The sequence below is a fragment of the Anser anser genome (assembly GCF_964211835.1).
Source record: "Anser anser genome assembly, chromosome: 23".
Classification (NCBI taxonomy): Eukaryota; Metazoa; Chordata; class Aves; order Anseriformes; family Anatidae; genus Anser; species Anser anser.
The window spans coordinates 415,553-438,291 of NC_139744.1; the positions used below are offsets into that span (position 1 = coordinate 415,553).

A 22,739-nucleotide genomic window follows, 5' to 3' on the forward strand; every position below is an offset into this window, starting at 1 on the left:
TCTGGTTTTCCCTCTTTTTGTCTAATCTTAAATGGAAGACCTTTCACCAATATTATTTCCTCGTTGACATTCTGCTTTAGTATAGCTCTTTTTTATTGTTATAGTACAAAGAGTTATGACGAAATGCTCTCCATATACATAATAAATCAAGGAAACAGGCAAAAATATGCTCTCATTTATCTACCAAAGATACCTAACATTTGCCTAGCATCTTTCAAACATCTGGTCCCTTACTTCACATCCCCGAATCAAAGTGAAGTGTATTGCAAAATACTCCAGATTTCAAGGGATTTTTTTCCTATGAAACGTATAACTTCTCAGCTACAGGAATACAGCATTCACTTATGGGAAAAAAAATAAGAGGAAAAGAAAAGAAAAAAAATCTAAACTAAGTCTACTAGTGGATTCTGATATTCTAACTTTGCTCAGGGTGGGGTGGGTAATGCTCTGTGCCAAAAGGGAACCTTGTACATGCAAATAGCAAACTCTTATTGGGTTTTGTAATTAAACAAAAGGAAGTGCTTTTTCTGCTGGGGATTTAAGACTGGAAGCAAGCAACCAGACCAGCCTAATGTGGATACGATTTTTTGAAGCTTCACGGGGCAGGAAAGCTATGAAACAGTACCTCCTTACTTCTACTCCCTATCCCCACTGCCCACAAAAATACCTATGTATGAACGCATTCCCCCATGCCACGAGCTGGTTTAATGTCAGTCACTTTTAAAATCAATTCATGCAGAAGCTTCACAGCTGTAGGACATTTACTATTATTGCCACGCTTTTCATTGCCCGTAATTATTATAATTATATGTCACTTTCAATATGGCGCATAATTTCCAATGAGTTGCAGACAAGCATATGAAATTCCTGAACTGCCTTGGAAAAAAAAATGGAGAGAGAAAACGAGAAGAAAAAGTAATGCTTAACAACGCACAGACCTTTCACAACGTTTTTACCAATTTCAGAGTGCTTTTGCTCCCCAATATTCCTTGCAGGTTAGCAAATGGAAAGGAACAGCACCGTAACACAATGCTGTGGTTAAAGAGGACGTGAAACGCTCGGGAACAAGATTGTCCTAAATACAACGTTGTCAACCATTTCCACCGGCTGGACCTTCCTTCCTCTGCCCTTTTTCCTCATTTTCCCCGTTTTTTTCGCTCCCCAGTTACGGTGCGACTGCATCGCTTGTAGCACGCTCAGCGTGCCAGGAAGCTCGACTTCTCCCGGAGCAGTGGCGAAGCCTTCGGAAACAAACACGCACGGCCGCGCTCCCCCGTAGCAGCTTCGCATTGCCCCCCTTCAAATATCAAAGGAGAAGACTGCCTGGCCTAAAAGCGATTTAACGCCTCACCCCTCGCTGCCTCTAAAACTTCCGCAGTGCTGTTACAAAGGAAGAAATAACGGTTTAATAAAGAGAACGAGCGGGGCGAGAAGAGCCACATGGAGAGCGCGGGCGTGCTCGCCGCGGCAGGATCTCCCCTGCTGCTGCGCAGATTTTTGAAGAGGCAAAAAGCGGGGCCGGGGGACCCCGAGCGAGGGCCGGGGCCGGGGCCGGGCCGGGGCCGGGGCCGGGCCGGGGCCCCGCCTGCGCCGCCCCCACGCGGCCGGCAGGTGGCGCGCTCCGCCAAGGTGGGGCGAGCGCGGCGCCGGCGCGCCCGGGGACTCGGGGCGCCGCGCACCGACTTGGGCCTAACGACTCCGCGATCGTCATTATTTGTAACCATAGAGCATGAATTACCTCTTGAGGTCATCAGTGAGAATTTACGACTGGTCAACAAAAGCACGTGATTCCCAAACGCACCCCCACCCTCCCCCCATATTTGGCCGCATACATAGCAAAAACGAAGTACAGTGCATTGCTATAATTCATTAATACATCATAAATCGTCAAGCACAGGGTTATAACGACCACGAGCCACAAATCAAGCCCTCCAAAATAACCCAAATGAGCTCTTACTTTGTAAACTCGTTCTCAGGGCGCTACCCAAATGGCCCCGACTATCAGTTACTAAATTATGGGACCAGCAGTTCCATGAACGGTTCTTACAGAGATTCAAGCACCATGCATTCCAGCTCTTATGGCTACAACTACAATGGGATGGACCTTAGCATCAACCGCTCAGCCTCTTCTAGTCACTTTGGGGCTGTGGGGGAGAGCTCCCGCGGTTTCCCTTCTCCAGCTCAGGAGAGCAGGTTTAGACAGGCGTCTAGCTGCTCCTTATCTTCTCCCGACTCCCTTCCCTGCTCCAACAGCGAGAGCCATGGAGGCAAGCCCGCCCCGTCCCCCTCCGACCAAGCTACTTCTGCCAGCACCAACACAAATTTCACAGAACTAGACGAGACCAGCGCGTCCTCGGGAGCCGACGAGGGCACTCCAATAAGCAGCAGCATCCCCCGAGCGCAGGCAGAGCCCATCGCAACCTCCACCGCAGCAACAGAAGGGCAGGCACCTCAGATATTCCCTTGGATGAGGAAACTTCACATTAGCCATGGTACAGCTACTTCTTTTTCGGTCGTTGTCGTTGTCGTTGTTTATTTTCTCACACCCCGCTTTTTCCCCCCCTTTCCTTTCCCCCCCACTCCCTATTTTCTCTCCTTCCCTTTATTCGGTGGAGACGCTTTGATCAGAAACACAGCTATTTATTGCTTTTTGCATTTCTTGCTCTAATCACGGCTTTAAAGCTGCCTCTGGCGCCTGGAGGGGGGAGATTTTATTTTAGTTTCGTTATTCTTGCCGCGAAATGTGCGCTTGTTTCAAGCTAGTAGCTATATGTATGTGGTGGGAGAAGGTAAAACAAAAATTGAGGGAAGGGGGTGTTCCTTGGGGGGCAGAAGAAAGGAAAGAATTGACCATTAAAATGGCATTATATGCACAGATGGGTCTCTCAGTCCTTTCCTTCTCTGATTTTGCTGGGTGTATTCTTGACAATCTGCTCTTGACGAAACCAAAATTGCGGTGAAATACAGAGCACGGGGAACAGCGAGGACCATCACCACCACCCCCCCCCCCACCCTTTATCTTTTTTCTCCCGGAGAAAAGAAAGCAGTATTAAACCAGATGACCCAGCAAGCAGGCACAAAAACATCCAGGCAGGGCGAAAAAAGGCGATTTCAAAATCTCGGTTCTTCATTTAAATTATGAATATTGAGTTGCGGGTGTCAGTTCTGAAGGGACCAAAGGTGGGGGTTTTTACACGTGTCTGGGGGTGTGCGGGAAAGAGAGGGAGACCGGGGGGGAGGGGGGGAGAGGCTCTTATTTTGGGAAAGAGCAGCGTTCCTAATTGCTCGAAGACGGTGAATATTTTGCCTCGGTACTAAAAAATAACCTTAATAGTAAAAATCCTATCAGAAAGACTTGAAACAGAAATCAAAAACCCGTTGTTGTCCGTGTTATTCAGACATGACTGGACCAGACGGTAAGAGGGCAAGGACAGCGTACACTCGCTACCAGACCCTGGAGTTGGAAAAGGAATTCCACTTCAATAGATATCTCACCCGCAGGAGGAGAATAGAGATCGCTCACGCTCTCTGCCTCTCCGAGAGGCAGATCAAAATCTGGTTCCAGAACAGGAGGATGAAATGGAAGAAGGATAATAAACTGAAAAGCATGAGCTTAGCCTCTGCGGGCAGCGCCTTTCAGCCATAAATTATAGAGGAAGAATGTCGAGGAAAGAAGAGGAAAGATTAAATAAATAAGTAAATAAATAAATAAAGCTCAGCAGATCTTAGTTTTGGAGTACTGTACAGTGAGGCACCTTCTTTTCAGCATGTTGTTGCTATTCTAAAACAACGCGTGTGGTACCGTTATCCCAGGACTGAGTTCATGTCGTGTTTTTTTAATTATTATTATTTTTAATTAAATTTTATTTCCAGATGCTCCTCATGCTCTTGTTGTTCTTATAAATGTATGTGTCCGTGCTCTCTTGATGCTTTCTGGAAAGCTAGCATGTTTACGTGAGCCCTTTAAATGTTATAACTTATTTATAAATTGATAACAGATACAATTGTTTATTTGTTGCTTTTTCCCCTTCCTGAGTTTACTGCTTTTTGGGTGAGTTCTTCTCTGCCTAAGCTAAAATCGGGGGTTCCTGCACTACAGTCGCAGAAAGAAAAATAAAACAAACAAAAAAAAAGGAAAAAAAAAAGAAAAAAAAAGAAAAAAAAAAAAGAGGGGGGAAGGAACAAAAAAAAAAAACTCTTGTAACTTTCTGTCATAAAATTGTCCAGTCTGTGTTTTAGTTCAAACTTCAGGCCAGGATTTCTAGTCCCAGGCTAATTCTGAGATGTACTCTTAGACGTGGGTAAACTTCATTATTAAAAAAAATATATAAATGTATAAGATTGGACCAACGATAAAGTGCTCAAATGTTTGTAAATACTAGAAATATTTCTGATGTGACTAATAGACAGTTTGTAGTGGGCAGAGTGAATGCAATGTTATGTGTAAAAATGGCATCCGTCATGTCTAGCTGCCTGTTAGTACTTTGCCAATAAGCTTTTTGTATTTGTTTGTAGCTTTACTTGAAGTCAAATAAACGTTTCTCCTACTCACAAAGGCTCCCAGTTGCACTTTATACCCAACCTCTGAGGCTTGCGCAAGGAGTCCGCAGTACGTGCTAAAGCAGGGACATGCCTGGCATGGAGCTCAGCCTGCCTGGAGACCCCAGCAGGGCTGCAGCCCTCGCCTCTCCTGGGCAGCTCTCGGGGAGCTCGCAGCCCGGCAGCACGAAATGTTCGCTCACACAACGCCATGGCATCGCACGGGAAACCTTCCGCGGAAAACACAACTTGTCACATTTCTCAGACGCTGCTTCCCTAAAAACAACACAGACACCCCCACCCCACCCCCGCTACAGCACCATATCAGACAAAGTAGTTTAAAATACTTCAAGTTACAGTAACAAGGCATAAATTCTTCCCAAGTACATTTACGTGCATTTCAGGATTTGTCAGACATAGATATAGGTATACACACACACAAACATTCTAAAAGCAAGTGGTATTTACATCAGTATATGCGTACACATAAACCTGTGTTCTATGGAATTATATATCTGTGTGTTTGTATAGATATATTTATTATATATATAGTATGTATATATAGAGAGAGAATATTTCTTTGCTGAACTGTAATCTTTCCTCTACCTCTCGTCCTCGGTTTATTGTGCTTACTGATTTTACATCCTAGTCTCTGGTTCAACACGTAAATAACAGATTACAACTCTGTAACTACTGACACTAAAACGAGTCATTTTCGCTGCATATAATTTAACATCATCAAAGATGGCAAATGTTGCAATTTTGCTACCTAGGGAATCTAACAAGGCGCGAGATACTCCAGTTTAAAGTCGCTCTATTTGGCAAAACGCCACTGACATCTCTACAATATAGCTTAGGCTTTTTGTTCGTAGCAAGTAAAGTTGGATCTTAAAACTTACCAAACTTAATCTCCCACTGTTTAGGTACTTCTTAAGTGATTTTGAGAGGAATGTGAAGTGGACTGTCAGATCCCAAACCATTTGCTCGCCTTCCCTTGATATTTTTTTTTTTTTTTACCAATAGCAAACTATACCAAAAGTGGGTATGACATTTAGATGTCAAATGGATAGGGTTTTATCTAGAAGTTAGATCGTAAAAATCGCCCAGACCTCAGACAGATACCCCTCACTGGCTCTCAAAAGTCACGTGAGGTCCATAAAGTTAGTTTTATGGTTTTGGGGAGTTGACAATGTACAATATATTTCACATTCTCTAGAATGTTAAGTGACACTTTAACTGCTTGGTTTGGCTTGTAAGGGGCAGCTATGGGTGAGCACTTTTCCAGATGAGATAAACGCTGCAATTGCAGGGAACATGTTTTGCGGGTCCAGTTTTCAGTCCAGAGAGCCAATAGACTGGAGTCCTGAAAGTAAGTTCTTCTGAAATATTATCTGCTCAAACTATTTTAAAGGGGTTATATGGAAAAACGCTGAGTGGGGAGGAAAGAGGGTCTGCCTCTCTTTCCTAGTTTTATTTCTCACTTTTAGAAGGTCCTAATTCTTATCCTCCTGAGAGCTGAAATTGCATTAGATTTCCATCACAGCTTCGAGGCCCGCCAGTAAATTTTGTGGAACCGGGAGAAATAGAAAATATGTAAAGATTCATTATAATTGCAAGGCGAACTCCATCGTATCTTTGCCGGGGGACGTGTACTTCAGACAAAGTTTGTTTTTGTCCTTCGCCAAGTAAAAGAGGATCTTGCTTGTTTATTGGAGGTGATTTGGTGTGTTTTATAATGCTCGCAAGTAGACACAAATCTGGTCTATGCTTTTGCATTTCAATTAGCTGTATTATGTCTGTGCTCTTCAGGTTGTTAGCACATTTTGATTTTAATTCTTTTAATCTGCTTGCCAACGAAATTTGGGCAGTTCTTTTTGCTTTCGGCCTGTGTCGAGACCGATTTATTCCCCCTTCCACCTGAGCTTTTCTTTTTCTTCTTTCTTTTTTTTTTCTTGGGTTTCGTTTTTTTTTTTTTTTTCCAATAATATGAACACACATTTCCGTAGTTCGTTTCTACCATATGGAGACACTGAATGACCGATGTTATGTCTCCAGTCTGTCTCGAAGTGCTACAAAAAAATAATCAGAGAGGCTGCATTTTGCGTACGGACCCTCTCTGTATGTCACAGGCTTGCTTCTCTCTCTGAAAGTGACATCGTTATGGAAAAGGCAGGCAGCAGCCTTTTTCTTTGGAAAAACAAACAAGTTAGCGGGGAAGGACAGAAGAGCAGAGCCAGCCATCGCTCGGAGCTTAGGTAAAAAAGGCAAAGGGCTGTGATGGGCTCTGGTTCCCCCTGCTACATAGGTAGGGGCGCTCAGGTGGCCCTCGTGCTAGCCCGCGGCTCCGGCCAAAGGCCAGAGCTCCGCAGCCGTGCAGAGGGAGCAAAATAGAGCAAAAACCTGGAGGGGTTTCTTTTTGAAACCCAAAACACCACATCTGCAGAAGAGGTGAGGGACAACACCTGAACCAACTCACATCTATCCCCCTCCTCGTTACTTTAAAAAAAAAAAAAAAGTTCAAAGCAGGGGTACAGAGGTGGGGGGGGGTTGGGGAGGGAGACTCTAGAATTTGGAGCATTCACAGGCTTTTTTTTTTTTTTCCTCTTTAGCGGGGATTTTTACGGTAAGACAACATTTGGTGGACACATGTCCGTCTCTTTTACACAAAGCAGAATGTCCCCCTTTCGCACACTTTGTAGATTGCTTTTCCTTCCTCGGGCTGTTTTCCCTGTCCTGCTCCATGTGTCTCCTGTATCTTCGCTATCATCATTTGAACTTCTGGCTTTTTCCTGGCCAGTTAGAGGGTGGCCAGCACAATCCTGAGTGAGTCTGCTTGAAAACGTGTAAACTTAAATGCAAAAGCTGGAAATTCAAAGAAGGGAAGCAGGATGCAGAAAACCTTTCCTATTCAGCAGTCTGGGGTTTATTCTGAACTGCCTCTCCTTAACGTCTGTGCAAGCTGGATGCCTCTTTTTCAGTTGATAATAAAGATATTTTATGAGATCCTAGTGATTTTCCAGTGAATGGTCTTTAAATGTGAATTTAGCCACACAGACATGACAGGCTACAGACATTTTGTCTACATGGCATTAGAAACACTTGGAAGAAAAGGTTCACTGTGGTAAGTGTGTTATTGTTTGGGGATTAGACCAAGTGGTGGGCCTGGTAGTTCTTAAACCTTCTGATCTGTACTGGTAACTAGAAATAATTTTGACTAATTCATATGAAAACTAGTGATTTTGGCAGGAAAAGTGACATACCTCCTCCCCTTAATATATATCTGAAAATGTAACCATACATTCAATGCACACGTACTCACAAACACTGTGTTTCCAAAATTCATCCATCCATGTATCCATATAACTGTCCATCCATCCACATCTCCCTTATGCATCATATGCATTAAAGTCCAATGCCCACCTCTCCACTCAAAGGATTTGTCTCTTATATAGTCGCAAGCAAACTTTCCTTCCAAATCCAGTCCAGATGACACTAGGAACAATGTTTTTCTCTCAAGTATCACCATTTCTAATCACCTGGTGCATAAAACATGTTATTTCAAGGGAAAAAACAGACCAAGATAGCCAGACCAAAGGGAATTTGAAATGCAGTTTAGCTACAGGACATTGCAGCAAGGAGGATATGCCTGTATGGGTCACAACGTGTAATGCCAGCAGCAATCCTATGCCACTCCCTTCATTTTAGCTGCCTGAACACAGGGATGGCACCAGGCCTACGTTGCAGCAAAAGACTTGGATTTTATTGCTGGCATAGCAATATCATCCTCCCTCTCCTTCCCATTACTCACATGAAATGTTGTTCTCTCTGTTCATGAGCTCTGCTTTCTACCTGCATCATGTAGCATACTTTTTTTTTTTTTTTTAACAAGATGGGGTGTTTGTGTGTGTCTATGTCTGTTAAACTCCAGCTTCTTGTGACGCATGGGGAAGTATAACTGGCTACCATTTTACAGCCTGGAAGGAATCACAGACTTAGCACAGGCTTCCCCCCATCTTTTAAAGAAAGAAAAAAAAAATCTCCCTGTTGCTGGTGAAAAGGAAGTATAAGGAAGATAAACAGGAAAAAGGAGCTCTGACCGTGCAGGTAGGCGGAGATTTTCCTTTGTATCGTTTCTCTCACATTAATGGCATACATCAGACTTTGGACAATTACTTCTTCTGTAGCTGTAGAAGAAAGAATAAATACAAAATGCCTTAATACAGGGTATATAACTATGGAGGATATCTTGGAAATCGCTACTGCTTAGGAAAGAAAATAGACTTTCTTTTTTAAAACCTGCAGTCGTGCAGATCTTCCTATGATTACTCTGTGTGTTTATTGGGAAAACCTCTAATTTACCACCATTCCAAAACTGAGTCCGATGGTGGCCTGGGTAGATTGGGTCTGTTGGCATCAAATGTGCAAAGTCTCCCAAAGCCTTGAGGAGCCTCCTCATCAGCTCACCTGTGCCACAGCAGCTTGGGAGTCTGGCTTATTAAAAATGGATACAACCATGTTCACATTTGCCTCTTTTTTTTTTTTTTCTTTTTTTCTCTGACATGTCTCTTTAGCCTTTCTTCTTCCCTGGAGGTTTCCTATTTCATTTAGTAAACAGTGTCTAAGCTTCTCTAATTCTTTGAGGGGTGGGGGGAAGCCAAACCCCAAAGCAGTAATTTCTCACCCAAGAGCCACCACGGGCTCTGCAGCCTGAAAGAGCCAAGCTGAACATCTGTATTAATTACAAAGTCGTTTACTTTTGGGGCATGCACAGGCTGTGCTCTGTCCCCCAGGGCCTTGTGCCAGGGCAAGTGAGGGACCCTAATGCCCAGGCTGTTGCTGAGGGGCAGCTGTGCTCAGGAACGAAAAAGATGAAATTTCACCTGTAAAACACCCATTTTATTCCCAGGTTTGTTCTGCAATAAATGGGGGAAAATGTGTTTGTGTGTTTGTGAGTGGCACAGGGAGGCTTGGCGAGCACTTTGATGTAAAAGCCAGCTCAATATTACAATGCCATTGTCAGGCCATCTTGAATGTCATGGTTTATTTGTTTTTATTACTTTTTGTTTTATAACTTAAAATATTTGTTACTTTCAGGCCTTCTTTGTTCTCTGTGTATGGCAGGACACAAAATAAAATTTACTTACACCCAGGTTTTAAAAATTCAAACAAGAAACCATGCAGGTCAAATTAAAAGCAAAACCAAAACAAAGAAACCCCACCAAAAACAAACTTTGCCAAGGTAACCTAGTTACAGATGTGTATGATGTCTTATTTTATTCAACAAAAAGTGATTAAAATCTGTTAAAGGATTTAATTAAGAGAATTAAATGAAAAGGAAGGGGCACAAATGAGTTGGAAAAAAGCGAAGCTATTCTAAACGATTAAATCGCCATTTTAACAGTATAATGGGGTTTGCATACTGAAAGGAGAAATCAGAGCTCATATCTCATCAATAATTCATAGGCAAGAGGGATCATTCCGAGGTCAGCAGACTTGTACAGCCCCAGCTCCTCTCTCGGAGGAGAGGGTGAACATCGGATCACAACACAACACTTCTTGCTCGCACAGACCCCGGGGTCTGCTGGGTCACCTTTTTAAGGAAAACATGAGCTCCACGGCTTTTTCTCTCTCTTCTTTCTTTTTCTTTCTTTCTTTCTTTCTTTCTTTCTTTCTTTCTTTCTTTCTTTCTTTCTTTCTTTCTTTCTTTCTTTCTCTTTCTTTCTTTCTTTCTTTCTTTCTTTCTTTCTTTCTTTCTTTCTTTCTTTCTTTCTTTCTTTCTTTCTTTCTTTCTTTTCTTCCTTTCTTTCCTTCTCTCTCTCTCTCTCTCTTTCTCTCTCTCTCTTTCTCTCTTTCTCTCTCTATTTCTTTCTTCTGCCTCACCCTCTCCCCCTCCCTCACTCTCTCAATTTGCCAAGTCCCACTGCCCGTGTGTGGCGGTGACTCACAGCAAGAGGAGGAGAGCTGAAGAAGGAATGGATGTGGTTCATATTTCTCCAATACAGACACAGAACTATAACGTGGTGATTATGTTTTTGAGAAGCTAAAGGGATCTCCTTTACTATTCCCTCTCCCCCCCTCCCAGTCCCACCCCCAGCTTCCCCCCCCCTTTTGCCACAGAGATGAAGGTTGGAAGGCTGTGGTTCCTTATTTGCCTTAGTGGGGATGTGCTGGCGGCAGGGTCTAGAAATTGCACTGTTCGGGCTGTAATTCTTGTATTTCATTCTATTTAAAGTCATTGAAACTACTCCATTCTACACACATGCCATTACCTCCCCAGGAAGGGAAAGACAGTTCTTTCCCTCCAGGTCCACTTCCCAAACCCCTTTCTCTCCCCCGCTGCTAAATTTCAGTCTGAGAAATTGTCCTTTATTTCCCCCTCTTGATAAAGGTCTTTCTGCAATTAGGGAACACGAAGAGGACTTCTATGGGGTTTGGCTCCTCCTTTGGGAGTCTCTTTCCATTCCTAGAATGGATTTAAGAATGAAATTTTCTTTCAGGCCGTGGCTATTTCGGTATCTGAGCTGATTTCCCCCCACATTTTCTGTCCTGAACTTAAATAAATGATATTTGGAAAGAGGCTGATAACTTAACTTGAGAGGTGTCCACCCAGCGTAGTTTTCCCGTGTTCTGTTACCCTAAATAGCTTTAAAAAGAAACTATTTTGACAGCGAGCGTTGAAAGAATAAGACTTGTATGAGGCTTTTTTTCCCTTTGATTTATCTCTTTTTAACATGTGTACGTATGTGTACGTATATATATATATACACATACATATATACCCTTCAAGTCAAAACAAATTACCGCGTTAGGATTTGTGAAGAGGAGGTTTGCTCGGTGGCAAATCACGGGTCTGTTTAGGCAGGGATGTTCTGCACAACCGGCGCGGGTGGGAGCCCAGGCACCGAGCAGAGCGGGGCGAAAGGCCAACCCGGGACGGCGGATTTGGAGCAAGCGCCTCGCCTGTAACGTCCTCAAGCAGCCAGCAGAGCTCGCTTCAGACCAAGTTCACTGCCAGGAGGGCCGAGGCCGGATCGGGGCTTGCTCGGCGCCACCGGGCCGGGCCGGGCCGGGCCGGGCCGGGCCAGGCCGGGAGCGGCAGCGCCGCCGCCTCCCGCCAGCCTCTGGCTCCCTGCGGGCGGCCACGGCGCTGCTCGTCCCCGAGAGCTCCGGTGCTCCAAAAATAATCACGGCAGCATCCCCCTTCTTTCCCCCCAAACCAAACCAAAACGAAACAAAACAAAACCATCCAGGCTATTTACTGCAGTAACAACTCACCTAGCTGAAATGCCAAATGCGAGAAAAACAATTCAAAGTGAGGTGAATCCAGTTGTGGCTAAGGGGATATTTTTTTCTCCTGCTCTTCTAAAAAAAAGGGGGGGGGGGGGGAGGAAGGAGAATTCCAGCTGTTTGAGGCAGCACTGGGTGATCTGGAGATAAAGATCTAATGTTTGCAGAACTCTGAAATTATTTAATATTTGTTCCCCCCGGAAAGAGAATTCACGAAACAAAATAAATAAAACAGGGAAATCGGTGGGCCATTAGTTTGTAGAGACGTATAAGTTAACTCTGGTCTTGGGGGTCTTGTACAGCATTATAGCTCGAGGGGTCAAAAAGTTGAGGGTCAAAAGTTTACACTGTGCGTGACTCAGTCTTGTGTATAACCCAGATAGACTGATGTCAGTGTGAAAAAAAAAAAAGAAAAAGAAAAAAAAAGAAAATAAAGAAAGAAAGAAAGCGGGGAGGGGGGCGAGGTGGGAGGAAGAGTCTCTGCTTATGGGCAGAGATGGGAGAATATGATAGCGAGGTAGGAGAGACCTTCAGCTGCAAGCTGGAGAGGCAGGAAAGAGGTCTGCAGGGTTTGGGGTGGGATGTTGATAGAAAATAAGGTAGATTGATTTGGGTCTCCCGTGAGGAAACGTCAAGCGTCTTCCTAGTATTTTTCTAAGATAACCCCTGAAACGCTATTTGGAGTCAAATTAACAGAATATAAGGGGAAATGCATTTATTAAATCCAATTACGTGGAGGTCCCTATAGGATATTAACGCGAGCAGTTAAAAAATAATTTTCATTCCAGAGTCAATTTTGTTTGGAGAGGCCTTAAATTATACAGAAAAAAAAAGTCTGACACGTTTGGTGAAAATGTGTTCTAACATTTTTCCTTGGAAGCATTTCCAAAATACTTGGAAAGGTGCCTGTCTACCTCCTCCCCCGGGCTTCCAAGACCAAGAGCCACACATTTTTTAATATGTAGTCGGTATGAGTGCAATGCTCATGAAAAAAAAAGAAAAAAGAAAAAGAAAAAAAAGAAATAACATAAAGAAAAAAAATACTTTACTGTTTGGATTTCTACCTTAATCGCATGAAATCTATAGTAATTATATATAGGCGAAATCAGTGGACTGATGACTTAAAATGTTCAACGAATGTATTAAAGTCTCTTTCAATTTCGTCACTTGGTCCAGTTAAAGGAGCTAATTTTGTTTTGCAGCACACTTTCTGTCGGAATTTGAATGAAATGTTTTATATTTCTTCCTGGAAATGTGACTCCACTCTGGTCATTACAACAGTTTAACGAACTGATATAATAAATATTTCCCTTGGCATTTCAAAGTTATTTCTACACTGCCAGACTTCGAACCTTCCAAACTCTAAATATTATTTGCACTGGGACCGGTCTTTTCAATAGCTTCTTAAGCAAACAGTCGAAGCAAGGCAAACTCTTCTGGAAAAAAAAAAAAAAAAAAAGCCCTGCAAATTTGCTTCCCCCCCACACCCCCTTGGCTTTTAAATATTTTCAGTGACTAAATACTTATAACAAGGGTCATTTTTCTTGGAAGAGAAAGGGAGAATATTAGAGCCCTGGGAAAGGCGTTCTGGAAAATTCATTTGCTTTCCCGATGCCGATATATTCATAGAGTAGGTGAAATTCGAGAGAACGTAAAGCGTTTTGTTTCGCGTGATAAGGCTCGGGTTTAATTAATTGCCATGAATTTGCTTGGTATTTATAAAATATCACTATATAAGGGCTACCGTTTAGTTGCAACTTGGGTAATCCATCTCTTCGCCCTTGTAATTACTATACTTATCTCTCTAGAACAGTCATTTCTACTTCAGGTTTATAGAACAGGTAATGGATAGTAAAAGCCATTTGTTTTCGGAATATTAAAACAAGCAGGTATAATTTCACGGCAATAAAAATCACCTCCCAACTTTCCTTGTAATATTCACTCCTACATCATAACGTTTAACTTTCAATTTAGGAATACGAGTCTGCGTGTTCTTTTGAAGTGGGTTCGTTTGGAGGGACGTAAAGAGAGAGCGCGAGGGAAGGAGGGGAGTAGAGAGGGAGGAAATTAAAGGTATCGTTTTCAAGAATATTTCTAATTTATCTCCTTTGCTCTGGACAGACTCGGTCTGGCCCGGGGGTGAGGGTCTCTAAGTGCCAGACAGGCGCTGCAAACACAATTCAGATTGAGTTTTCTTTCTTTTTTTTTTTTTCTTTTTTTTTTCTTTTTTTTTTTTTTCCTTCCCTGCCAGACAATCAGCTGAATGTGCTTTTAAATCCCGATTTACTTTTCAAATGACCTCTTTATCACGGTGAGAAACGCGGGGTTGGAACTGGCGGTGTAAATGCGAGGATAAACGGTGAACTGCCCCCAGCCCCTCGCCGAGGAGCCCCACTCCCCGCGCACACGGCGTTAGCCCCCGTCTCTTCACGACTTTTAAATGTTGCACACCATTAGTGAAATCACAATCATAATTAGTAACAACGAAGCGGCGTTAGTAATAGAAAGATACACGAGGCTGACTGGGAAACACGCACGGCTTAAATGTTGGTGCTCCCGTCGCGAGGCAGGTGTGGGCTGATTCCCCCTCACCCTGCTCGGCGCACCGCGCACCCCGGCTGCGGGATGCGAAAAGTCGGGCGCTAGGGAAGCTCCTCGGGAGAGAGACCGGCGTAAGGCACGAAGCCGCGGGCTGCGCTCCCCGGGGGGGGGGGGGGCAACTGGCAACTGGCTCTGCGGGGGGAACAGAAGCCGAAAAATACCTAAACGCAGCCCGAGCCAGAAGACGCGGGCAGCGCGGAGAGGGGAGCGCGGAGCCGGGCGCGGAGCGGCGCGGGGCTGGGCCGGGCCGGGCTGCGCTGCGCGGGGGCGCGGAGCGGCGCGGGGTGAAGCGCGGGTCAGTGCGGCTCTCGGCGGCCGCCGCGCTGCGGACACGCCTCGCTGTTTAACAAAGACTGACAAACTATGAGATTAATACCAAAACTTGCGGGTTTCCCACCCCAAAATGCTCAGAGGGCCTCCTGGCGCTGCCAGGAGCAGTTCCGCTCGCCTGCGGGGACAATGGTGGTGTATAGTGGGGGCGGGGGGAGGGGGCACCAACAAACCCGACCGAAAAAAAAAAAAAAAAGAAGAAGAAGAGAGAGAGATATTAGTGTTCTTATCGAGAAATAATCTCATTGAAAAGGCAACACGGGGGAGAGAGACCAGAATAGCCCAGGCTGGACCGGGTCGGGGTTCTGGGGTGGGGGGGCGAGGTTTTAGGGGATTTCGGTCTGATTCCGCCTGCAAAGCCTTACCAACTTTTGAGGGAGCGTCCTAACCCCCTCGGGGATTACTCAGAGGAAAGACCCCACGTTTGGCCAAGGTAGGTACCGCCGGCGGCGTTACACCTGGGCGGTGCGGCCGGGCTGGGAGCGGGGTCCGCACCCACCGGGGGGCAACTCCCGCTTAGTGCCCCCTCTTCGGGGGTAGAGGAAGGAGAGGCGACAAAAGAGCCGCTCAGCTGCAGGAGTGCATTTGTAAGGAGCGGGAGCGGTTTAATAACCCCCTGCGCTGGCAGGTGCCTTCGGGAGGCTTTTGGGGAGGGCTGGGGGTCTCCCCCCGCCTCCTTTGTGGGGTAGCAGGTCGGGGGGGGGGGGGGGGGCTGGGGAACACCACCAGCCCCCCCGGCTGAGTCTGCTTTGAAATGGTAAAGAGCCCAGGCGAAATCTGCCGTGAGAAACTTCCGCAACGTGGGGCGGTTTCGCGGCGAAAGGGAGAAAGGTGTGCGGGGGGGCGAGGGGTGTCTTTTTAGTTTTGGATCACAAGCGGCGAGTGTGAGATTTCTTGGAGGTGTGTGGGGAGAAGATTTCTGGTAGACGCTAGGGGTGCTGGTTTGCTAGCGCCAAACCCATTTTGTCATGGGAAAGGAAAATTAAAACGGATTATTTTTTTTTTGGAAGAGTGTGGGAGGGGGTTAAAATATGGAAAAGGCCTAGTTATTTCTATTCAGGCTCCTATCCGCGGTTAGGAGATCGCTACGGTACTGGCTGCAAGGAAATAAAATAAAATAAATCAGAGAGGAATTGGAAATGATGAATAAAATTTAAGAGAAAAGGAACTCTAATGGGATTTGTTCTATAGAATTGTTTTATGGCAACCATCTACGAGTTCTACAAGCATATTTGATTTGGCTTCTTACTTTTAAGACAGGTTTTAGAGCGGAAGGTAAATTTTAGAGTTGCTACCTGCTCCCCAGCAAAGTGTATGTGCTGGTGTGTTCGAGGAGGTTGGAAACTCTCAGTGTTGCACAAAAATCAATTTTCTCTGCTTCTTTTGAACGAAACTTGTTTTGTTTGCGTGTGTGGGTGTGTGTGTGAAACGGTTTGGGATTGTCCCATGTAAGTTTGTACTTAGTTCTTAAAATATGGGTTCGTTTATCTGGGAATTATACGTTTTATCAAGAAAACCGATTATTCACCTTAAAGTACGTGAAAAATATTAGGGCATCATGTGTCCCATAAATACTACGGGACACTGATTCTTGGTCGTAATTGGGTTTTTGAAAAAATGGGGGTATTTTTGAAATATATTTCAGATATTTTTCGTAGTGGTAGTTTGTGTGAGAAACGCAGCGTTTCTCCGATAGTATCTCTATCGCATTTAACTGCAATTAATTCGGGCGATAGTTGACTAAAAATGTGCTTTCCCTTTTGAAATAAGAAAAAAATATTAAAAAGGGGGAGCATGCTATACCTTTAATCTCTTCGGCAACTGTAATTTTAAACGAAATCTCAACATGATGCTACCCTCATTAGTTCCGAATGAAGCTTCATTACCTAGACAGTATGAATATTTTATTGCTTTATATCCTTTTTCGGAAATGAAGTGCCTTTGATCTTTTTCTCGGGTTGTAAAAAGAATTGCCTGCCATTAAAAAAAAAAAAAAACTGTCGTCCCATCTGCCTTTACATTCTGTATTTCTTTTCATCCGTTTCTTTCTTTCCTTTTTGTGTGTGTGTGTGTGTGTGTGTAATCTATCCGCACACGCACACAACCCAAAACCTTGTTTGACCTCCAAGAACGAAAAATGGATGAAATCTTTGTACTGAGTATCAGAGAATAATTACGAGGGTATCTGGGCTGAGGGGGACGGAGCTATGGCATTTAAATTTTAAAGTACGATTATTTGTATTCGAGACTCATTGTGTGTCTATACTTACATAGTCCAAGATATTATTTTTTTAGCAAAGCGGTAAATCAGTGCATAAGATACAGATGAGAAGGCAGAAAAGTTCTAGATTTTCTGATCTAGTATCAGCTATTCGGATAGTGAGTTAATGCTTCAATTAATTGTCTTTCCTCTGAAGAGTGAATCTTTTAACCATCTTTATCTATAGATTAATTCTTGATCTCTCGAGTTACAAAACTTTAACCTTCCTCCCTCCCCCCTTCCCCGGAAGATAATTATGACAGTAGGCGAAGTAGAAGATCTCTGACCAAAGAGGATTCATCTGTCTTCTATATGTACCCTGTAGATCCGAATTTGTGTAGAGGAAGTTGGGTCACAAATTCGTATCTAGGGGAATATGTAGTTGACACAAACACTACAGGTCACAATCCCAGAAGGCATTAAAAAAAAAAAAAAGCTACCCACACCCCCAGAGCACTAAATAAAAGGGTGAAAACAAGGTCTTAACCAGAAAGTGGTTTTATGGCTGAAAATAAATACTTTGGATTTGACCTTAGCTCAACTCCAGAGCTCCTATGATAAACTTTATCATCACTTCCAGATCAAATCTGAGTTGCAAAGGCAGAAGGGGGTGGCGGGGGGAGAGCTGGGGCGTTATTACTGCGATTTGAGCTACGAGATTCCCACTACTGCTTTAGTTTGTGTAATCTCAGAACTGACGCCGAATAACAAACAAACAAACAAAACCTACTGCTATCCTTCCTGCTGCTTGTGACGAGCTTATTGCGTGTTTCAGATTTAAACACGAAATTGAGGATTTAGGGGCGGCTTTTGAAAGGCTGCTGATTTGCTCTGTCCTTTAACGCGTCTTTATTACAAGAAGGGCAAGGCGAAGATGCATTAGGACTTAGGTTAGTTGTCTTTTGTAATTGTTCATCAAGTCCTTGATTTCTTGCTTGGAGAACGGGCTCCTTTTCCATCGGTGCGTGGGAAACAGTCAATCTTATACCAGAGCTAAATGTGATTTAGGAGAGTGGGTACTCCGAATTAGCTGATGAATTTCCTATCGATTCCAAACAAGCCCTATTCATCTCTGCCAGGCTCGGGGCGCAATGTCCCTTCCCGCATCACCTTAGCAAGGAATGAGATGCAAGCACCACCCGGAGGGACCGCCATGGATCATGTGCTGGGGCAGCGATTGTGAGCGGCAGCCCCCAAACACTTGAAAATACTTTTGCCCTCTCTCTCTCTTTTTTTTTTTTTTCTTTTGGGGTAATTTTTTTTGTTTGTTTTCCACCCCCTTCCCCCGGCCACCCCCGCCCCGAGCCAGGACACACCCCCGAGGGGTGTGGGCCGGGGGGGTCGGTTCTCGCCCGCGGGGCGCTGCCGAGTCCGGGGCCGGCGGGGGCCGGCGGGGCCCGGCGGCGCCGGGGCCGGGGCCGGGGCAGCCGGAGGGGAGCGGGCGCCCCCGGCCGCCTCCCCGGGGATGCTCCGGGCCCCGGGAGAGCCCGTGCTGGGCAGATTTCCTTATCCGGGGATCGCAGGCCACGTCGCCATTGGCCCGTGCTGTCACATGGACTCCAACTTTGTTCACTTGACAGTAAGTAGGAGGGTTTCACGAAACAGGAAAACGAGTAAAGGGGGGGACAGGAATAAATTTTAGGATATATATATATATATTTTGCGTGTGTGCAATTCTAAGAAATTAATGGCCATGAGCTCGTTTTTGATCAACTCCAACTATGTGGACCCCAAGTTCCCACCCTGTGAAGAGTATTCCCACAGCGATTACCTTCCCAATCACTCGCCGGAATATTACAGCAGCCAGAGGCGAGAGAGCACTTTCCAACATGAAGCGATGTACCAGCCGCGGTCAGCCTGCAACGAGCAGCTCTACTCGTCCTGTCAGAGCTCCGGCCACCAAGCAGCGGTGTTATCCCCCCGGGGTCATGTCCATCCTCCTGCCGGACTGCAGAGCCACCTCTCTGAGCCAAACCATCCCTGCGAGCCGGTCACCCCCAGCCCACCACCCTCCTGCAGCCAAAACTCTCTGAACCAAAGCCCTTCCAATTCCTCTTGCAAAGAGCCGGTAGTTTACCCCTGGATGAAAAAAGTCCATGTAAGCACGGGTAAGTGAACTAAAGTGGCTTTGCTTTATACTAAGTAGCACCTCAAAGTCTTGTAGAAATCTTATTGCACCAGTTGTAAAATAACCATTCGTGGAGATTTACGATCGCCTGTTTGCAGAGCGGTATAATTACATCCTCCATAAATTTTTATTGCTCTGCTTGGCCATGTGCCTTTGAAGTCTCTGTTACCATCCTCCTCCAATTTCTTACAGGCTACTTTTTTATGGCTGTTGAATCTTCATAAGTTAAGTTTTATGTTTTCGTAATTTGTATTTAAGTAGCGGGTTGAGTAAACTTTTACTATTTTCCCTTCCTTTTATTTCTTTTTTTTTTTCTTTGTGTGAATGTGAGCGCTCGTGTGCGATATTTAATAAAAAGGAGCGTGTGTGCTTGTCTGTGTGCATGTGTGTAGGGGAAAACTTGAAAGATTTGGGGATAATAGAGTGATGCTCAAGTAGTGGTGTGTATATATGAGTGTATACACATGTAGAGGGCATGGAAAATGTGTCTAGGGGACCTTATAAAAACGTTTAGACAGGAATACACGTCAAGCAACGAGGATGGAGGTGGAGATTTGGAGATAGGCTCTGGGTATATTTTTAAGTTCGCGGTGCTGCTTTTTTTTTTTTTTTGAGTATTTCCCCCGACAAAAGAATATGCAATGCTTTTTTTTTTTTTTTGGGGGGGGGGAGGGAAGGGGGGGGGAAGGAAACATTAAAGGAACAGCTCAGTAATTCTTCTGCTCTTTTTTTTTTTTTTTTCCCCTCCTTTGTGTTTGTTCAGTAAACCCCAATTATTCAGGAGGGGAACCGAAACGCTCCCGCACAGCCTACACCAGGCAGCAAGTCCTGGAGCTGGAGAAGGAATTTCACTATAACCGCTATCTCACCCGGAGACGCAGGGTCGAGATCGCCCACTCCCTCTGCCTCTCCGAGCGCCAGATCAAAATCTGGTTCCAGAACAGGAGGATGAAATGGAAAAAAGATCACAAGTTACCAAATACCAAGATCAGGTCTAACCCTTCCACCTCCTCCGCAAGCCTGCAGATCCCACAAGGAGGTTCTCAAGTCCGATCCAGTGGACCAGCCACCAGCCTATAACTATTCGTTGTATGGATGGAGTGTGTGCTTGTGGGTGTGAGTTTGTGTGTGTGTGTAGGGAACACATGATATTCTTTTTTAATGCTACAAGAAGCGAGGGAAGGAAGGGTGCTCTTTATTTATAGGGGGAACAGAGGGAGACTCAGCTACAACAAAGCAGAGCCGTGCTGTTGGGCACCTCTTCCATTAGAAGGAGGCTGCAGATAGTAGTTTTCAGATTTGGCTAAGATGGATCCTTGTTTCATCTTTAATCACGCCAAGCTCTGCCCCATTTGTCATGTTTACTCTCCCGTACAAAGGATGGACCTTATGTCTGCTATTACCTCGACAACCAGCGTTCACTTTAATAAATGAGGCTCAGTTTCTTCAAGACGAACTGGACCTCCCCCCCCCCCCCCCCCCGCCCCGTCTTTTTTCCTCCTTTTTCTTTTTTCTTTTTTCGCCTACCAGCCACAGTAATCGAAAGTTTCTATCCAGACATCGCAAAGCGGCGGCGGTTTTAGCACAGCTCTGCGGTTGATCGAAGCCCCAAAGCCGCAGCAGCACCAGCCGGCTGCTCCGCGCCTTCCACTGACCGCGGGCAGCTCCCGGCCGTGGTGCAGCGCGGGGGCAGGGGGCTGAAAAAGCGCAAAAATAGGTCAAGTGGGTGGTAGACAAAAAAAAAACACACGAGAACGGCCACTTATATAGGACACCCCCCCCCGCCGCCATTTTTTGAGTCCAGCAAGTTAATTACTTCACTTGTAAGACTTGGGGGGGGGGGAGGAGAGGCAGAGGGGGAAGCAAGGTATGGCGTTTTGAAACTTGGTGATAAGCAGTGGCACCTGAATTCAGCCCCGCAGCCCCGGATGATGGGGAGAGGAGGGTTTCCTGCGGGGGAAAGAGCCCCTCTCCCATTCTCTAGCCCATTTTCGTACTGAGAATGTGAACTACAGACAGAGCGGTGAGGGGTCGCCTCTCTTCGGGTGAGCAATGGGGGATACAGGGGTTCTGGTGAGGACTCCGCTGCCATCCTGCCCTGCCCGCCTGGCCGCCTCGATTACCTCCTTTTGTCCTTCGTGATGTCCAGATTAAGTGTAAATAGAAGAGAAAAGCCAAAAAAAAAAAAAAACACAAAAAAAAAACAACACAAAAAAACCACGCAATTGGAAATAAATTTTTTTCATTGTGAATCTGATCCTGTGTGTTTTTTGGGGGGGATCTTTTCGTTTTGGTTAGGAAAAAAAAAGCTATTTAAAAAATTAATTTGAAAACACATTATTGTTTTTACAGGGATTTCTGTTGTCAGTGCACAGCCTCAACTCCCTAATGAAAACAAAAGATGTTTGACTATAGGGTATATCAGCCTTAAGTACTGCTAAGACTTACATATTATGATTTATTTGTTCTAAGCATATATTAATATGCTCTTCCCAAACTGGCCTCAGACAAAACAGAGGTAGTCATTAGCGCTTTGCTTTGCTGTAAGGAATGGATGTAGCGTTGTATCTCTCTAGAGAGAATTCTTAATTAAAAAAAAAAAAAAAACTCCTTCTCCAAGGTAGTTAATGCATTAATGAGTCTAATTTTTGCACAGATGTTTCTCGGTGTTTGCAGGTTTTCTGTGTATTTTTATATTACAAAGGAGCTGGCTCCTGCGATAGCTCATAGCCTGACAAGCAAATAGATAATCAAGAAGACAAATGGCTTCTTTTGTGAGCCACAGCTCTTGTATTAATTTTCATTTTCTTTCTCATAGAAAGTATCGAAAATACTGTTCAGGACGAAATAACATTCCAGTTGTAACTTACAAAAAAAAAAAAAAAAGACTATTGTGAGCAGGGGGATCCGCAAGAGGAGGAAAGCCTCCACACCAGCTGAAGAAAATAATTATTTTCCTATACTTGCCTATAAAAAAATTACTTTGTTTACAGAATTCCTCCCTTCCCCCTCTCTTCAATCAGGACCGGAATATTCCCCTGCATTATTCAGAAATAAAGGCAGGATTTGAAATATTTGAAGACAGAGTGTGTTTACGTGCTGTTCTTTTATTTGTAGTAAGTCACGACCACCTTGCAAATAAAGTGCCCACAAAAATAGCCCTTCCCCCACCTCAAACAAAGGACCGTTATATTTGTCTTTCTATTGAAATTTTAATCCTTTAAAATAATATTAATGTGGTGACATGATTCAGATATGTTACATGTTCAGACGTAGAAGAAAGAATTTATGGGTATATTTTTGGTTGACTATCACATTTTCAGAGAGAGCAACTGCAAACCTTTGAAGTTTCTCTCCTTTTTTTTTTTTTTCTCCAAAGAGGATAGCAAGGGATGTATTTTATTGCAATACCTAAGGTTGAGATGTGTTTGTTTATTTATTTATTACTGTTAGATTTTATTTTACTGTTTCTCTCTTTGATCTGCTGTGGATGTAAATACGGTGTTATTTTCGAGATAGTGAAGAGATCGAAGAGATCGTTCTTAAAAAAAAAAAAAAAGCATATGCTTCCAGGAATGCAGGGTCTATAGAAAG

The 22,739-nt window shown here is 44.5% G+C and overlaps 3 protein-coding genes across 9 annotated transcripts in view; all 3 read left to right on the top strand.

The window, feature by feature from the left end:
* The window catches only part of HOXB3 (homeobox B3), a 56,476-nt gene that overhangs the window by 10,036 nt on the left and 23,701 nt on the right, over nucleotides 1–22,739 (top strand). For 6 of the 7 annotated variants that reach the window (XM_083809012.1, XM_083809015.1, XM_083809017.1 and 3 more), the window contains exon 1: nucleotides 4,705–5,908. The exons of the other annotated variant lie outside the window; for it this stretch is intronic. The gene's annotated coding sequence lies outside the window, so the exon portion shown is untranslated. Of the gene's footprint in view, nucleotides 1–4,704; nucleotides 5,909–22,739 lie in introns of those variants that run through there. 7 annotated transcript variants of the gene reach the window in all.
* On the top strand, nucleotides 1,675–4,555 carry HOXB5 (homeobox B5). Its single transcript, XM_083809021.1, has 2 exons — nucleotides 1,675–2,492; nucleotides 3,399–4,555. Exons 1-2 carry the CDS (start codon nucleotides 1,946–1,948, stop codon nucleotides 3,644–3,646), a joined length of 795 nt encoding a protein of 264 aa, XP_083665147.1. The 5' UTR covers nucleotides 1,675–1,945; the 3' UTR covers nucleotides 3,647–4,555.
* Nucleotides 18,557–21,397, top strand: HOXB4 (homeobox B4). Its single transcript, XM_083809023.1, has 2 exons — nucleotides 18,557–19,125; nucleotides 19,909–21,397. The coding sequence occupies exons 1-2, from the start codon at nucleotides 18,705–18,707 to the stop codon at nucleotides 20,223–20,225; spliced, it is 738 nt and encodes a 245-aa protein (XP_083665149.1). The 5' UTR covers nucleotides 18,557–18,704; the 3' UTR covers nucleotides 20,226–21,397.